This window comes from Calonectris borealis, chromosome 4 (genome assembly GCF_964195595.1).
Source record: "Calonectris borealis chromosome 4, bCalBor7.hap1.2, whole genome shotgun sequence".
NCBI classification, from domain to species: Eukaryota; Metazoa; Chordata; class Aves; order Procellariiformes; family Procellariidae; genus Calonectris; species Calonectris borealis.
In genome coordinates, this window is record NC_134315.1 from 11,038,894 (window position 1) to 11,052,660 (window position 13,767).

Here is a 13,767-nt window from a genome sequence, read left to right on the forward strand (position 1 = left end):
CTCTGGCAACTTCATGCGCGCCTGGACCTGCTTCCCTCGGCCAAGTTACTCTAGGGCAGAAGGTGCAGCTCCGTGATTTACTCTACGGTTTTTAAAAGATGGATAAATATAGCTGCTATACAGCTGGAAAGGAAACCAGTGTAAATTGGTTGGATAAACATTGTTTTATATTAACAGGTGTTATTGAAACCACCGTGCATTGAACCAAAATGGTTCATGTAACCAAGCCAACGCCTAATACAACAAAGCACGGCTTATCTGGCACCTATTAACACCAACTTCTTATGTGGGCTGTCTAGATCACTGCGCAAACAACCCTTGCCAAAACGGAGGGACTTGTTCTCTCGCTCATGGCCACAGGATGTACCACTGTACCTGCCCCGAGGAATTCACGGGCGAGGACTGTCAGATGAGTAAGTATCTTCTTCCATGAGTGTTACAACATGAAATACGAGCAGCAAGTAGAGCTCATTAACGTTTGCTTAATGAAAAGGTAGTGCTGTTGTGATGGGAGAGACCACTGCAGCCTGAATGTTTCTGTAGGCGGATTTCCAAATGGTTATGACAGACAAATCCATTACTGACAGGTCAGCTGAAAATAGCTCGATTATACAGTTATAAATCCAAGCATGCTCTGAGCCAGTGAGATATTAAGCTATGGGAAACACAAAGAGCCTCTTCCTCTCCCTTTGCTGTTTTTAAGATTTAAATACCCTTTACATGGTTGGAAATGACTAATAATATCATCCAGTAGGTAGGGCAGGGAGACATGAAAAAACAACAGAATTTCAGGTGACGCCTTACCCCTATGTATGTGCACACATGGGTCTATTACGACTTTTCCTGCGATGTCAGCTTTACACCTGGGCAGCTACTCCACCTTTGGGGTAGTCATTTCCAAAGGAGGAGAGTCAGGCCAAAAGGCTTTGCTTGGGTTATTTTTCCAGTTTTATGATGGTGTCATTCCTAATTTACTGCACATCAAGCAAGGCATTAGGCTTTTAACCAAGGATTTTCAGTTGCACTTGCTGTTGTTTAATAAAGGCTTTTGCCTGCAGCTCTAGACTTCTCTCTCGACGCAAGCAAAGAAACCTTTTTCAGTCCTGGTGCTCCACTGTCTCTAGCCCATCATCTGTGGATGACACAGTAAAGTGGGACAGACACAAGGATACAGCACTGGTTTGATTTTTTGTGGTTGCTGAATGAACTTTTGGAAGGTCTTAAGTAATGGTGATGCTGTCATGCTCACAGGGTTTTAGGAGAAAGCCACCTCTGCCTCAAGGTCCTTGGAGCTGCTGCTATAGTGGCTTAGTGCCTCCACACTATGGAGGCTGGCTTGCTTGAGAAGCACCGTCATCAAACATGTATCTGCTGAACAGGAAAAAAGGGATGAGCAGGTAACGATGGAGATTGTGGTGCCATTCCTTGCAAGAAATAATCTCAGAAAGCTTGTGTTGTTTTTTAAACTGTGTTTCAGAGAAATGTTTTGACAACAGTCTCTATGAGTTCTTTGATGTGGGCATGAGCTGGTCAAGAGTCCAACAAGGAGCTGTGGAGCAGTGCGTGTGTGTGAACGGCCAGATCGAGTGTGAGAGTGTCGAACACAAAAGTAAGGCACTTTTGTATTACAGCTATTGGCCTGCAGGGAGTGGGGATAAAGGACAGTAAGGATATCAAAGCCTGAGCGGTGTTGTACACAGTAATGCTGCCTCGCAGCTCATGTACCCTCCCCAAAAGAGAACATTTTAGCTTACCTTTCCATGTGTGAGCACTAATGCTGACTCAGGAAATCACTTCAGTGTCCATCCTTATTTGCAATTATATGCATTAAGCTGAATTTTAGGGACGCAGCTCAGTGCTTTCTTTATCAGGGATGCAATCCTGAACTGCAGCATGTAAGAATATGCAACAGATTATATAGTAGAAATGGTAAAATTTCTGACCTTCTGAGCTCTCTTCCAAAACTGTAACACGCCTGAGAGGCACATCCCCCTCTGCTCTTCCCCTGCACACCTACAGTTGCTTCATATTGCTGTTTCACCTCTGGGATTTTTTCCCAAGCCTCTCTCACTCTTGAGTTGCCAGCATGTAAACGCTACCCGCCTCCAGGATCCCATTTGCCCTGCGTCGACCCCAGAGTCCCCATGATTTTTGGCCCGACATCCCCATTCCTGGCAGGGGTGATGCTTGTGTTTTGAAGCCTCCTCCTTGTTTTGAGGCTCCCAGGTGCCCGACACGGCTGGCCAGCTAGCTGCGGGGCATGTGCTTTAGGTTGTCACTTATCTGATGAAGCCAGCACAGCACCTCCCTTTTGGAAGGAGAGATGGTGGGAAATGAACCAGTATGCCTCACCTATATATGTGCTCTGGTATGGCTATTCTGTTATTCAGTCTGGCTGAATTTTGCCCTGCCCTTTGAAATAGGTAGGTGCTTTTATTCCCACCTTACAGTATTGGAAACTAAAGCATGGAGAAAGTCGGTGGCTTTGGAAGTCCACGGCAGAGCTGGGAAATTTGATAGGACTTAATACTTCCCAGTCACAGATCCTAAATATTTAACTGAGCTCCCTCCTAGATACACTATTATAGATTTTAATGCAGCTCCGGGGCAAACTTGGAATTGGCAGAACCCTCTGTACAGAAAGAAATGCTAATGCCACAACCATCACCGTTAGTAATAACATTCACCACCCCCATTTTACCTATTGTTCATTGGTAATATTTTTCAATAGCTATGCTGACATTATCCAATAAAAGTAAAAACAATGAGACAGACCTCAGTAGGCAGAAATCAGCAGAGTTTCCTTTTCTTATATCGAGTGTAGGTCCCAGATGAGTAAAAAAGGAAAAACTTCCCCAAAATGTATGTGCACGGAAAAGGTGTGCTAAAGTAATTTAAAATGGACTGATTCTCTTGAACAGCTTGTGCCTGTGGTTTGATCTTTGGTTTTTGCTTGTAGGTTGTGTTCATGATCCTTGCATGAATGGTGGAGAATGTAAAATGGTTACCTTCAGCGGGAAAATAGTATGTGATTGCAAAGAAAATTATGCAGGAAAGTATTGCAATATCGGTAAGTATAACAACCTACTGGTGGGCAGGGAATTTGGAGTTTTCATCTGGGTGTGAAGCTGGTGGTTTTTGCCTCTGTTGTATTCTGCCTTTGCAGACATTTCTTGTGATAACTGAAGAGTCACACAGAACTTCACAAACAAGTGTTTAATGTATTCCTTCAGTGTAAAACATAACACACTCTTCTTCACCGAGACCCTGATTCTAAAAATATTTGTTCATGTACTTAACTCTACGGAAAATTAAAAACAGAAATTTTAATCCAATTACTCATGCCCATAAAACTAAGCGCATCCTTCCATTTTGCAGGATCTGTCGCAGAGTGGTACTCTAGTGCAAACGCTTCCCCACAGATCCTGCATCTTACCCTGGCCCCTCATAAAGTAGGGATTTATGCTCTCACAAAATCTAGCAGCTGGCTATATTTGGTAGCACTAGATTGTTGTGGGAAGTAGGTAAAAATAAAATGCACACCTTTTATTTGGGTTACCTTGTACATTAAACTAATAGCATGTTTAGCCCAGTACAGCTTACCTAAAAATCCTTACTTTCACTGGTGAGTCAGGGCAGAGAAATCTGCCTTTTGGTGCCTATGTGTTAGTTCTGTGTTGCTTCTTATTAGATACTACATAGTTTTTGATATAATTTTCCTCCAGAATATTTAACATTTCTCACTGCAGCGGTTAAATCTGCTTGTAAAGCTTACCTGCGTGCTAAATCCTCGAGTTATATCAGTGGCTACTTTTCAAATACAGTAGGTTTTAGGCATGAACTATAACTGACCTTCAGTCATACCAGCCTGTGATCCCACCAACGCACTGGCTACGTCCTTCTGAGTACATAGATTCCAGGGCTCCTCAAAATTGAAGACAAGACTCCTGGTAGCTACGGTGGGCAACTTGTTGGTCCGAATGGGTGGTGGGGTGAAAAACCATGGTAATGAACACTGGAATTGATATCTGGTATTCTTTTTTGTTATTCTGATGGTTAACAAATGGTGTAGCCGCTATTCAAGGTGGAAATAATAATCCATTTGGGAGACCAGCAGTACAGCTGGAATAACAAATAGCAGGAGTGAATTGGCAAATTGAATGGCCTATGAACTGGTCCTGAACCTTCACTCACAAGGCACCTGATGAATCATTCAAAATGGGCTTGTGACTCTTTTAAGTCCCTCCTAAGGAGCGATATTGTAGCTCTGTTTTTTTTGTCCTTTAGTTGCCGTAGTGAGATTTGTCCCAGGCTTTGCGAATGCTGCTGCGATGATTTGGGCGAGGGGCTGCATGGGCACGGCACACGTGCAACCTGGCATCCCGGGGAGGACTGCGCACTGCTCGTCTTCAAATAAAACTGCTTTTCAGATTCCTATTTTGTTACCAGCTTCCCCTGCCCAAAGCAGCGATGCTGTGCATAAACATCCACCCTGCACGGCCTGGATTATAAATATCAGGATGACAGTGTTGTAGCTGTAATACTAGTTTCTGTCTGACTAGCTTAGAACAAGAAATAAGCAGGTGCTCTTTGATTACTTGAAAATAATAAAGCAAACATTTGGTTTGCTAAATAAATGGCTTCAGATGCTTACAATCCATCTGCGCTCGGCTGCATAACACCCCCACACAGAACGGGAACTGAAGGATTGTGTTTATGTGTCAGGGCCTTGCAAACAAGTTTAAAAATGAAAAAAAACCTCTTTGCCAGGATTTAGTAATTCTAAATTAATGCAAATAAATTAGTGCTGGGGTCTATAGACCTGGTAGTATCATCACACGAGGGCAATGGCATTCTGGTGAAAGCACTGGGAGCTTGTGCTCTCAGAGCACATAGAACTGATTTTTAAATATATGTTGGATTAATTTTTTCTTCAACCCTTCAATTTGATGCTGTGAGCATAGCTGGCTTTTTTTTCTTTGTTTTCCTTTTTACTGTCTTGTATAGTTTCCCTTGTCTAACAGGACTGAATTGTGAGGTTATCCTTTAGTCGGAATAGCTTATGGTTATAATGCTTGATTCAGAGAAAGTTACAGTGTCTCCAAAATGTACTTTATTCTAAATTATTCATCTATACAGACAACCTTAAACCCAAGTTGTGATGCAAAAATGTCTCCTTTTTTTTAAAAAAAAAAGAGAAAACAATCAATTTAATAAACAGTAAGTACCCCGAAATGTTATTGGGCTGTGATGTGCTTGAGGTCTCTGACGATGTCCTCTGTCCTTGACTTCTACAAAGAATAATCAATTTTCATATGTTTCTAATGGAAAACCAGCTAATTTACCTTGACGTCACACTCACAAATATTAATAAACCAAGTGCCATCCTGGGTCAGATCACAAGTCTAAGTACTACTGTGAGTTGAGCATCGGCAAAGTAGAGGATGACTGAGGAGTAGTGTAAGTAGCAGGAAGTTACTGAGAAATACTTCTAGTTGAGGATTTCCTCAGCAGATGGCTGGACCATCATATTTAATAGATCTTTACCTGTTTTCTGTGAATTTGTCTAAACTCTTTAGAACTCCTTCATGCTTTTGCCTTTCACAGCATGCTGTGTCAAGAAGTTCCAGAATTTAAATAGATGTGATGAGAAACAGAATTTTCTATTGTTAGCTTAAAACCTACTGCCTGATAATTTCATTTCCCCCCCCCCCTTTGAACAGTGAGTAACAGAGAATAATCATAACTTTTGTGATTTTACAGATACCTATTTATCTGTCCAATAGTTGTTTCTTTTTTTGGACTATGGGGTCCCTGTCAGTACTCAAAAATCATCTTTTCACTGTTCTTAAAATTCTCTTGCAAACAATAATTATCTATCTATCTGTCTATCTATCTATCTAAATATATTGCCAAGCCATTATCATAATGGCCATGCAGTTACTGGCAAATTATGAGCTGACTTAAAAAAAAATATGGGAGGTGAACATACGAGATATCTATAACAAAGGAGATCGATATATAAAAGACAGTTTCTAATATAGATTTCTATTCTTTGTGGTAATACATTATTTTCTAGCCCTTAAAGAAGAAACCTTCAGTACTAAAGAAAGAACTACCATTTTAAAAAATGTTCTAACACGGTTAGATGCATAAGATTTCAGTGAAGTTTCATTTCAAAGGAAATTAGATACATCACCAACAAATCCCTCCCCAGCCAGATGCTGTTTACAATTATTCAAGGATCCATTTTTACTTAAGTTTTATTCATAATAATTGCACTCAAATATGCACTTATTTTCAGAAATAAGGATTTTGTATTAAGAGAGTAACTGCATTCACTTTGGAGACAGAGTTCTTGCTGAGAGAGCTCTGAACCCAGGCTTTAAGTTGAAAATTCAGAATTAATTATTGAACCATGAGTAGCAAGAGTTGTCTTATGGTACAGAGAAAGTTACAAAAAGGGTCCAGACCCAGCCACGTTGGCAGTGATAAATGTGAGGATGCAGTGAAACCTCAGAAGGATGCGAGTGTGATATTTTATCTCTGGCCCAAGTTGGTATAGAGAGTGGAGAGAGAATTTTTTGGGAGCTGTTTAACTTCAGAAATCTTTAGCTTCACTGGAGGTGATAACTTATGACAAACAGTTATAAGCATGTAATTGTAAAATTACTTTGACATTTTATGTTTCTTTGTGCAGACAGGAGCCATGGTAGAGATGTTGGATGAATACAGAGGGACACACAGCTAAAGAAAGAGGAGGAGCTATTTGGCCACAGGGCAGATAATACATTATAATAAGCGTTTATGCAAATGTTAAAGGGAGTTGGAGGGTGAAAGAAGGAGATGTAGAATTTTTTTTTAAGGGATTGGTGCCTTTATGTTTCTGTGGTTGAAAACCCACCATTGCATTCACACTATCGGCCTTAGCTGACATGCAAGTGGGAACTAATATATATTTTGCCTATTCCCTGGGTAAAAGCACTTCCCTCTCCTTACCATTGCTTTGGTACTGTTTATGGGTGTGGGCTGTTAGTAAATTTGGGGCTCTCATTTGTATTTTTAAGTTTGTTCTTGATTTATTGGAGGGTATGTTAGTGGGGTATCTTCATTCTGTTTAATTAGCTGCCAAGCCTTTTCCTGAAACATTTAGTCTATATAGGTGGCTTCGTTGTGAACAGCTGGCAGTCGTATGTGGAAAACTGAGGCCAGGTTTAACACTACGTATTTCAGTGGTTTGTCAGCTTTTAACTGGATTTTGAGGGTGTAGAATTACCTTAATCATTGGGTGGTACAATGTTCTTGATGGCTAGCGGGGCTTATTTCTGGCCTGTTTGTTGTATTAGGACTCAGCAACAGCTCAGGGTCTGTTCTTGTGGAACCATTTGTAAAAATAAGGTAGCCATGTAATAAAGTAAATCAGTGAGATGGATGAGTTGTGGCAGATTTTGGTGCTTTTTATGATTAAACTAATGAAGAGGTAGAAAGCAGGCACATGGAAAGCTTGTTTGGATTTGTGTCACTGTGGTTGTGGTTACAGTAGATGGTAGGTTTAAGAATATTGGGGATTATATGTTTTGAGGTTTCTTTGGATTAAGGTTTAGGTAGCATTAATGTTTTTGCTAGTATTTTGGTCATGATGAAGTATGAAGTTGAAGGTATTTCTGAAAACTCTTTATGTCTTCTAGTGGGGTTTTTTTTTTCTAGTTAGGCTATGGGTAATGGAATTAGAGGGGTACCATAGCTTTAAAGAAAATATGAGTTGGAATGCTAATTGTGGAAGGTTTACGGTTATATAAGGAGATGTGTTGTTGTATGTCAGAAGTAGGTTGAAGACTTTTAGAAAAGGAAAATGACAGAATAGCTGAATATATAATTACATACAGGAAAAAAATCTCTTGGCCACATCTTTGGGGGTTAACCTGTGGGAGTTTGAGGTAATAAAAGAAGTAAAAAAGACAGCAACCCCACCTTTTTAGTGAAATAGGGTGTTTGCAGTTTTCTACTAGAAAAGGTACTTTACTAAAGGAAATTCAGCTGTGGAGGCTGGAGGGAAAGTTTTAAATCTTTTTCTTCTGAAGATGACAGTGAGAAGAAAATAATGAGTCTTAACTTTTTGGTTTATAATCTACTAAAACGCTTTTGGATTTATGTTTAATTTTTTATTTTCTAGGATCCCAGGGCAGAAAAAAAAATAGGGTGAAGTATAATAACAAGGCCAGTTGGCTGACAATGATAAGTGAGTATTCAATCAGTCAGTCCCCCACTGAGCTTGGATAAGTAGCTTTGCTACTAAGAGTTGAAGAGGATTTGTAAGTGGGACTGAGATGCTGCTTGTTGTTTGCACGTATGGAGCATTGGAATTAGTAATAAAACTAGGATGGAAAAGAATAAGGTTAGTATTCCTCCATGGTTGTGGAAGAATGGATGGAATAGCGGATAAAAAAGCATCATTATGGTTTGATATGTCTCGGAGAAGTGACTACATGGTTTGCAGGGGTAAAGTTTTATGGGTCCCCTGTGAGGTTGCACGAGGGCAGGGCAAGTGTTAATAAGGCAAAGTTAATGAAGAGAAAGCCTAGGACACTGTTGCAGAAATAGTAAGGGCAGGTTGGATTTTTATCAGATTTTGAATTATTTCAAAATAATTCAAATAATGCTGGAGTTCCATGGAGAAAAACTAGGTCTAGAAGACTATCACCTGCAATGATAAATGGTAGGAGGAATTGGAAAATGAAGAAGTGAGTGAGCATGGCATTATCAACTGAGAACCCACCTCCGATTCATTGCACTAAGATAGTGCCAATATAGGGGATGGTGGACGGGAGACCAGCGATAACTATGGCTTCACAAAACGATAATTATAAGGTGGTGTTTATGGAGGTGACAGATGTGAGCAATAATAGAGGCGCTACTCTGATCTCCCAGGTTTCTTTATAGAGTTAGGAATTATAATAAAGATTTTGGCTGATATAGAGAAAAACACAAATGAAGAAGGGAGCACCATATGCATGGAGGTTAAGGATTAGTCCTTTATACTTAACATCTTGGCAAATGTGGGCTAGAGAGGAGAAAGCTAATGAGCTATACTGTCAGCAGTATAGCGTATAGCAAGGATTAACTCTGTAAGGATTGAGTGATGAGGCAAATACCAAGGAACAGGCAAAAATTTCTCCAGTCAGAGATAGGAGTAGGTTGGAGATCAACAGAGGAGTTAATTTTTACAAATAAATGCTTTTTTTTTCAGAAGTTGGTGGGCACTAAAGTTTCTGTGGTGCCTTCTGTGTTCCTACAGTGGTGCCTTTTTAGAAGACAAGTCTTTGTTGTAATCCTATGATTGTTGTAATCCTAGTATAAACTAATACAATTAATACTAGCAGCTGCTAATATGAAGCAGCTGCTTAGTCCTTACTCTTACGATAGGGTGCCTGACTTGGCAGCAGTGTTAGTTATTGGGTGCTGGTTAATTCAAGGCGTTGACACCACAAAGGTGTTTTTAATCCTATTTTTGATTTATTAGAGACATGACGGTGGTATCAGTTAATTTTGTTTTATAGAGGGCACATGTCTTGAAATGTGAAGGGACTGACGTCTTTTAATCCATGCAATCTGTTTTGCTGTATAATTGCCAGTTAGGAAGGTGGCTGAAGGGAAGATGCGGTAGACGTGATACAGCAGCTCCAGGCTTTCAGCTCACCCCTTGGATTACTGCAGAAATCTCCCTTGCATTGTTTGTCTCTCCCGTTGCCTGCTTTCTCCCACCAGCCCACACCGGGTGCTTCAGGTGCTCCAGAGACCCCCCCCTCTCATTACTGACTCTCTACTGAGCAACTGCTCATCCAGTGACCATCATTAATTGCTATACAGTCTGTTTCTTTTCCTTTCCAGAGACCTATCTTGGGTCATACTCTTAACACATAAGGACCTAGAGGTATATTCAAAAGAATGAAAGCTTTCACTATGAATTAGGCACTCGGATATCTTGAAAATCCTGTAAGGTAGTCCATGCAACAGGTTGTTTCCCTGTCAAAGTAATATAGCACTGAGATTTGCTTGTTGCTGCTGGAATTTCTTTCCCCTACCTATTGACAACGTATTTCCTAAATACGTTGCTCCTTTTAACTCTACATACTTACCTATTTGATTGCATTTATGACTCTGTAAATCGTAACTATTGTGCTAGAATTGAAGACAATCAATAGAAAAATGAAACGGAAAAAAAGCCAGTCCTTCCTCTTATCTAGGATATTACTTTTCTAAGCTATAAGAAAATACTGGCAGAGTTTATAGTTTTCTGGATTTAAACCTTTACATGAAAAATTCAACTTACTCGGAAGGTAGATTTGTACATTAGCTTTTATAACAAACATGAATCTCTTCAATTTTAGCTCAGTTGATCTAAATATTTGCAAGCATGAAGGTACAAAGATACTTTGAAGAAGAAATTATATTAAAAAATAAGTCTAGTTTCAGTGAATGTAGTGTGCCATCCTTATGTTAGGATGCATCTTAAAGATACCTTTTGTGCTATTTAAATCACTTTGTTTTCCCAGTCTTAAATCCATCCTTGTTTTACATGGTAAGTTTCTATTAGATTTAATTCATCACAAAAGGATGCCAATTTTTCCACATTTCTGCCTAGTTTTTGGCTCAGACAGATTGTTTGGGTGTTTCATAGTCTGGCTACAGTTTCAGGGATTTATCTCAGTCTTAGGTGCTGTTAGTCCAGAGGTTTTATTGCTATTCAACAAACCAGAAAGCAGCACAACTATTTGAATCAATTATTTGTTATAAATTACTGACGTGCATTATCTGCCACTGTATTAAATCATAAGCCCAACCAGAAATATTGAAATCTATATAAATATTATAAATGTATGATTGAATTATATAGAAATATAGCTATATAGATATATAGCTTCCCTTATACTTCAGTTGTGGTTTACGTTCATTAATTTGCAAACTCTGAAAGCTACAGTGGGTGCTGTTATTCTCACTTTCACAGACAAGTATTAGTGCACAAAAATGTGAAGGAATTTGCTTCAAGCCAGGAACAGTCCAGTCCTGGGGCTGCTGCTATACTATAGTAGTATAGTATAGTAGTAGTGATGTGATAGTTTTTTTCTACTATAGTAGTAGTGATGTGAGCTCCTAGATTATGATTGTTACAATATGAGTTTGACTTAATGTTGTATTCACAGTTATTGAAATAAAGGGAATTTGATTCAGGGGATGGGTCTCACCATCTCAGCAGTGTCTGCCAGGCCAAGCTAGAAAACAAATTTTGCTAAGTATTTCTATGTTAACTCACACTGAAGTTCTTGCACCAAACTTCTTGACCTCCGGCTCCCAAATTTATGCCATATGCTTGCTTGTGGTTTTGAGGTCTCTTGCTACACTGATGACTTGGAAGGATAATTGACATCAGCAGTTCATTGCTGCGATTCACTATTTCAGTGCTGGTTATATTCCCCGGTTCATGTGTCACCTTATTCTGTCAAAATAAACAGATCTTTGGCAATAGCTGTCCACACTGTGTGGTGTGATAGATCATCCTCACAGTGTGTTTTTCAACAGTAAAGGAATATCATGACGTTATATATTTAAGTATGTTTATAAGTTTAGAAGAAGATTCCACTAGTCTTGCAGATGCCAAGAATAAGTCACGCTGACATGGCTGGGATAAGAAACCCTCTGAGGCTTGGTCACAATTAATCCTCTTTGTACATTAGATGGTTTTGTGTTTCCTTTGGGATACTCTGGACCATGTTTTGAGGTGTAGGCTTTCTGCTCAGTGTAGCTATTTGTATACAAATGCATCCCCATATATTTTTCAGCCATAATGCTGGTATGTGCTGTTGATAGATCTTGGCAGCTGAGTATACAGGTCATAGAATATGTACGTGTCAGACCTATCTGAAGAAATAACCCATGTGCAGGTGGCAAAGAAATGGGTTTTGAACAAGAAAATTCAACCTACTAGTTAAATTTTTGCAAAATTTATATATTTGCAATACGTAGCTACATATATATAACATACATGGGTATAGTGTAAATATATATGGGTATGTATGAGGCCATAAAAAGAAGTATTTTCCAAAATCAGGCCTTTTAAGCACTTGCTGGCAGGGCAGGATTATTTTCACTACTTTACAACACAGATATCTCTATCTGAGATGGTTGACTTAAGCTCCCTTTATTGTCAATGGAGATTCAGTCAATGCAGTCAGGAGTGTACGGCAAGATTCATCTCATCCTAAAAAAGTCACCTCAAACAGGCTGGATCAGCTTGGCACTAGAAATGCCTGTTTCTCTTAATTGACTAAAAAGGTAGTCTCCAGGGATGAGCTCAGTTGTGTCTAAAATTAGACAGGAGGAATCCCAGCCATATTGCTGACTTTGCTGCAGATTGCTGACTAAAATCTTCCATACGCAGTACAAATCTTAGGTCTAATTTTCTGCCGTACTGCCTGTTGAACAGTTATTTGTGCATATGTAGAACAAGGCTAACTCACTACTAATTTTAGACACATTTTTTAACTGCTTGGGTTCTTTTATTAAAAAAAAAATCCTCATCTGATGCGTTCAATTCCTGTGAAAGGTAAAAGGCACTATACAGAATTGGGTCCCCTGGCTCTCATTTGGGACCTCAGCTGTGAAGTAAGCATTTGACAGGTAATTAGCATCGATTCCTGACCAGTGTCTTATGCTTTGCCAGTTCCTAGCCATCGGTGCTATGTTGGCAATGGCACGGAGTACAGAGGTATGGCAAAGACGACCATTTCCGGACACAGCTGCTTGCCTTGGGATTCAGACATGCTTTACCAAGAGCTTCATGTCGACAGCGTGGAGAAAGCAGTACAGCTTGGCCTGGGGCCGTTCTCTTACTGCAGGTGAGAAAAGTTCTCGTTTGCCCTGTATTTGTAAATCAAGATGTGTTGTGGAAGGGAGAAAGGCCAGGAATCTCAAAGCAGGTGTTATCCCTGTCTTGGAAAAGCTAGACTGACTTTAACAGCCTGACACGAGGGATGTAAGTGTGCAGAAGACAAGATCTGATAGACAGGCTAGATCAAATAGCTCGGTCTGCCAAGTGAAGCTTAGACACAAAATAATGTTGAAAATTCCAGGTAATTTTTTTTCTGGGATTTTTTTTTTTTTTTAATGAGTCCATAGTGACTCCATAAATGGCTATCCAAAATGAGAAAGAAATGCACTAGCCAAACTGAAATAGTTAACTTTTGATTTCTAATTCTTAAATTGTGAAATACGTAACATAAAGGAAAATATTTTCAAAAGTGAAAAGTTATTTGAATATGAAAAATCAAAGCAATGTTCTTCAACAATGTTGACATGGAATGTCAAATTTCTTTCCTGGATTTCTTCCAAATCAAAATTATTGCAAAATAAGTTTTCATAGTGTTTCAATTTTGATTGAACCACACATACGATAAACCACATTTCTGCTAAAGTTTTCTGTTCAGCTATAATGAAAATAGCTTGGGATACATAGGTTTGTGCTTTCTTCTCAGTCACTTTATGTTCCCCTTGTCTCTGAGGGTCTTCATGAGATCAATGGATATCCACAAACAAAGGAGAATTTAGAGAGAATCCTGGAGATGAGCAAATGCCAGAAACAGCAAACTTCAGATGCTTCTCCATAAATTATGGGTTGATGTCTAGGGTTTGGGTTTTTTTTTTTTGTTTTGGTTTGGTTTTGGTTTTTTTTTCATGGAAGTTAGACCAGTATTTCTGGAAGATCAGAATGTA

General features: G+C 39.4%; 1 protein-coding gene and 1 pseudogene across 1 annotated transcript in view; one reads left to right on the plus strand and one right to left on the minus strand.

Annotated features, from left to right (window-relative positions):
- HGFAC (HGF activator) overlaps positions 1–13,767 on the plus strand; it is a 40,644-nt gene that overhangs the window by 13,911 nt on the left and 12,966 nt on the right. The window contains exons 5-8 of the mRNA XM_075148637.1: positions 300–413; positions 1,478–1,609; positions 2,960–3,070; positions 12,719–12,893. Coding sequence (XP_075004738.1) covers positions 300–413; positions 1,478–1,609; positions 2,960–3,070; positions 12,719–12,893 — 532 coding nt within the window. The remainder of the gene's footprint in view (positions 1–299; positions 414–1,477; positions 1,610–2,959; positions 3,071–12,718; positions 12,894–13,767) is intronic.
- LOC142081701 (cytochrome b-like) lies at positions 8,454–12,837 on the minus strand (annotated as a pseudogene).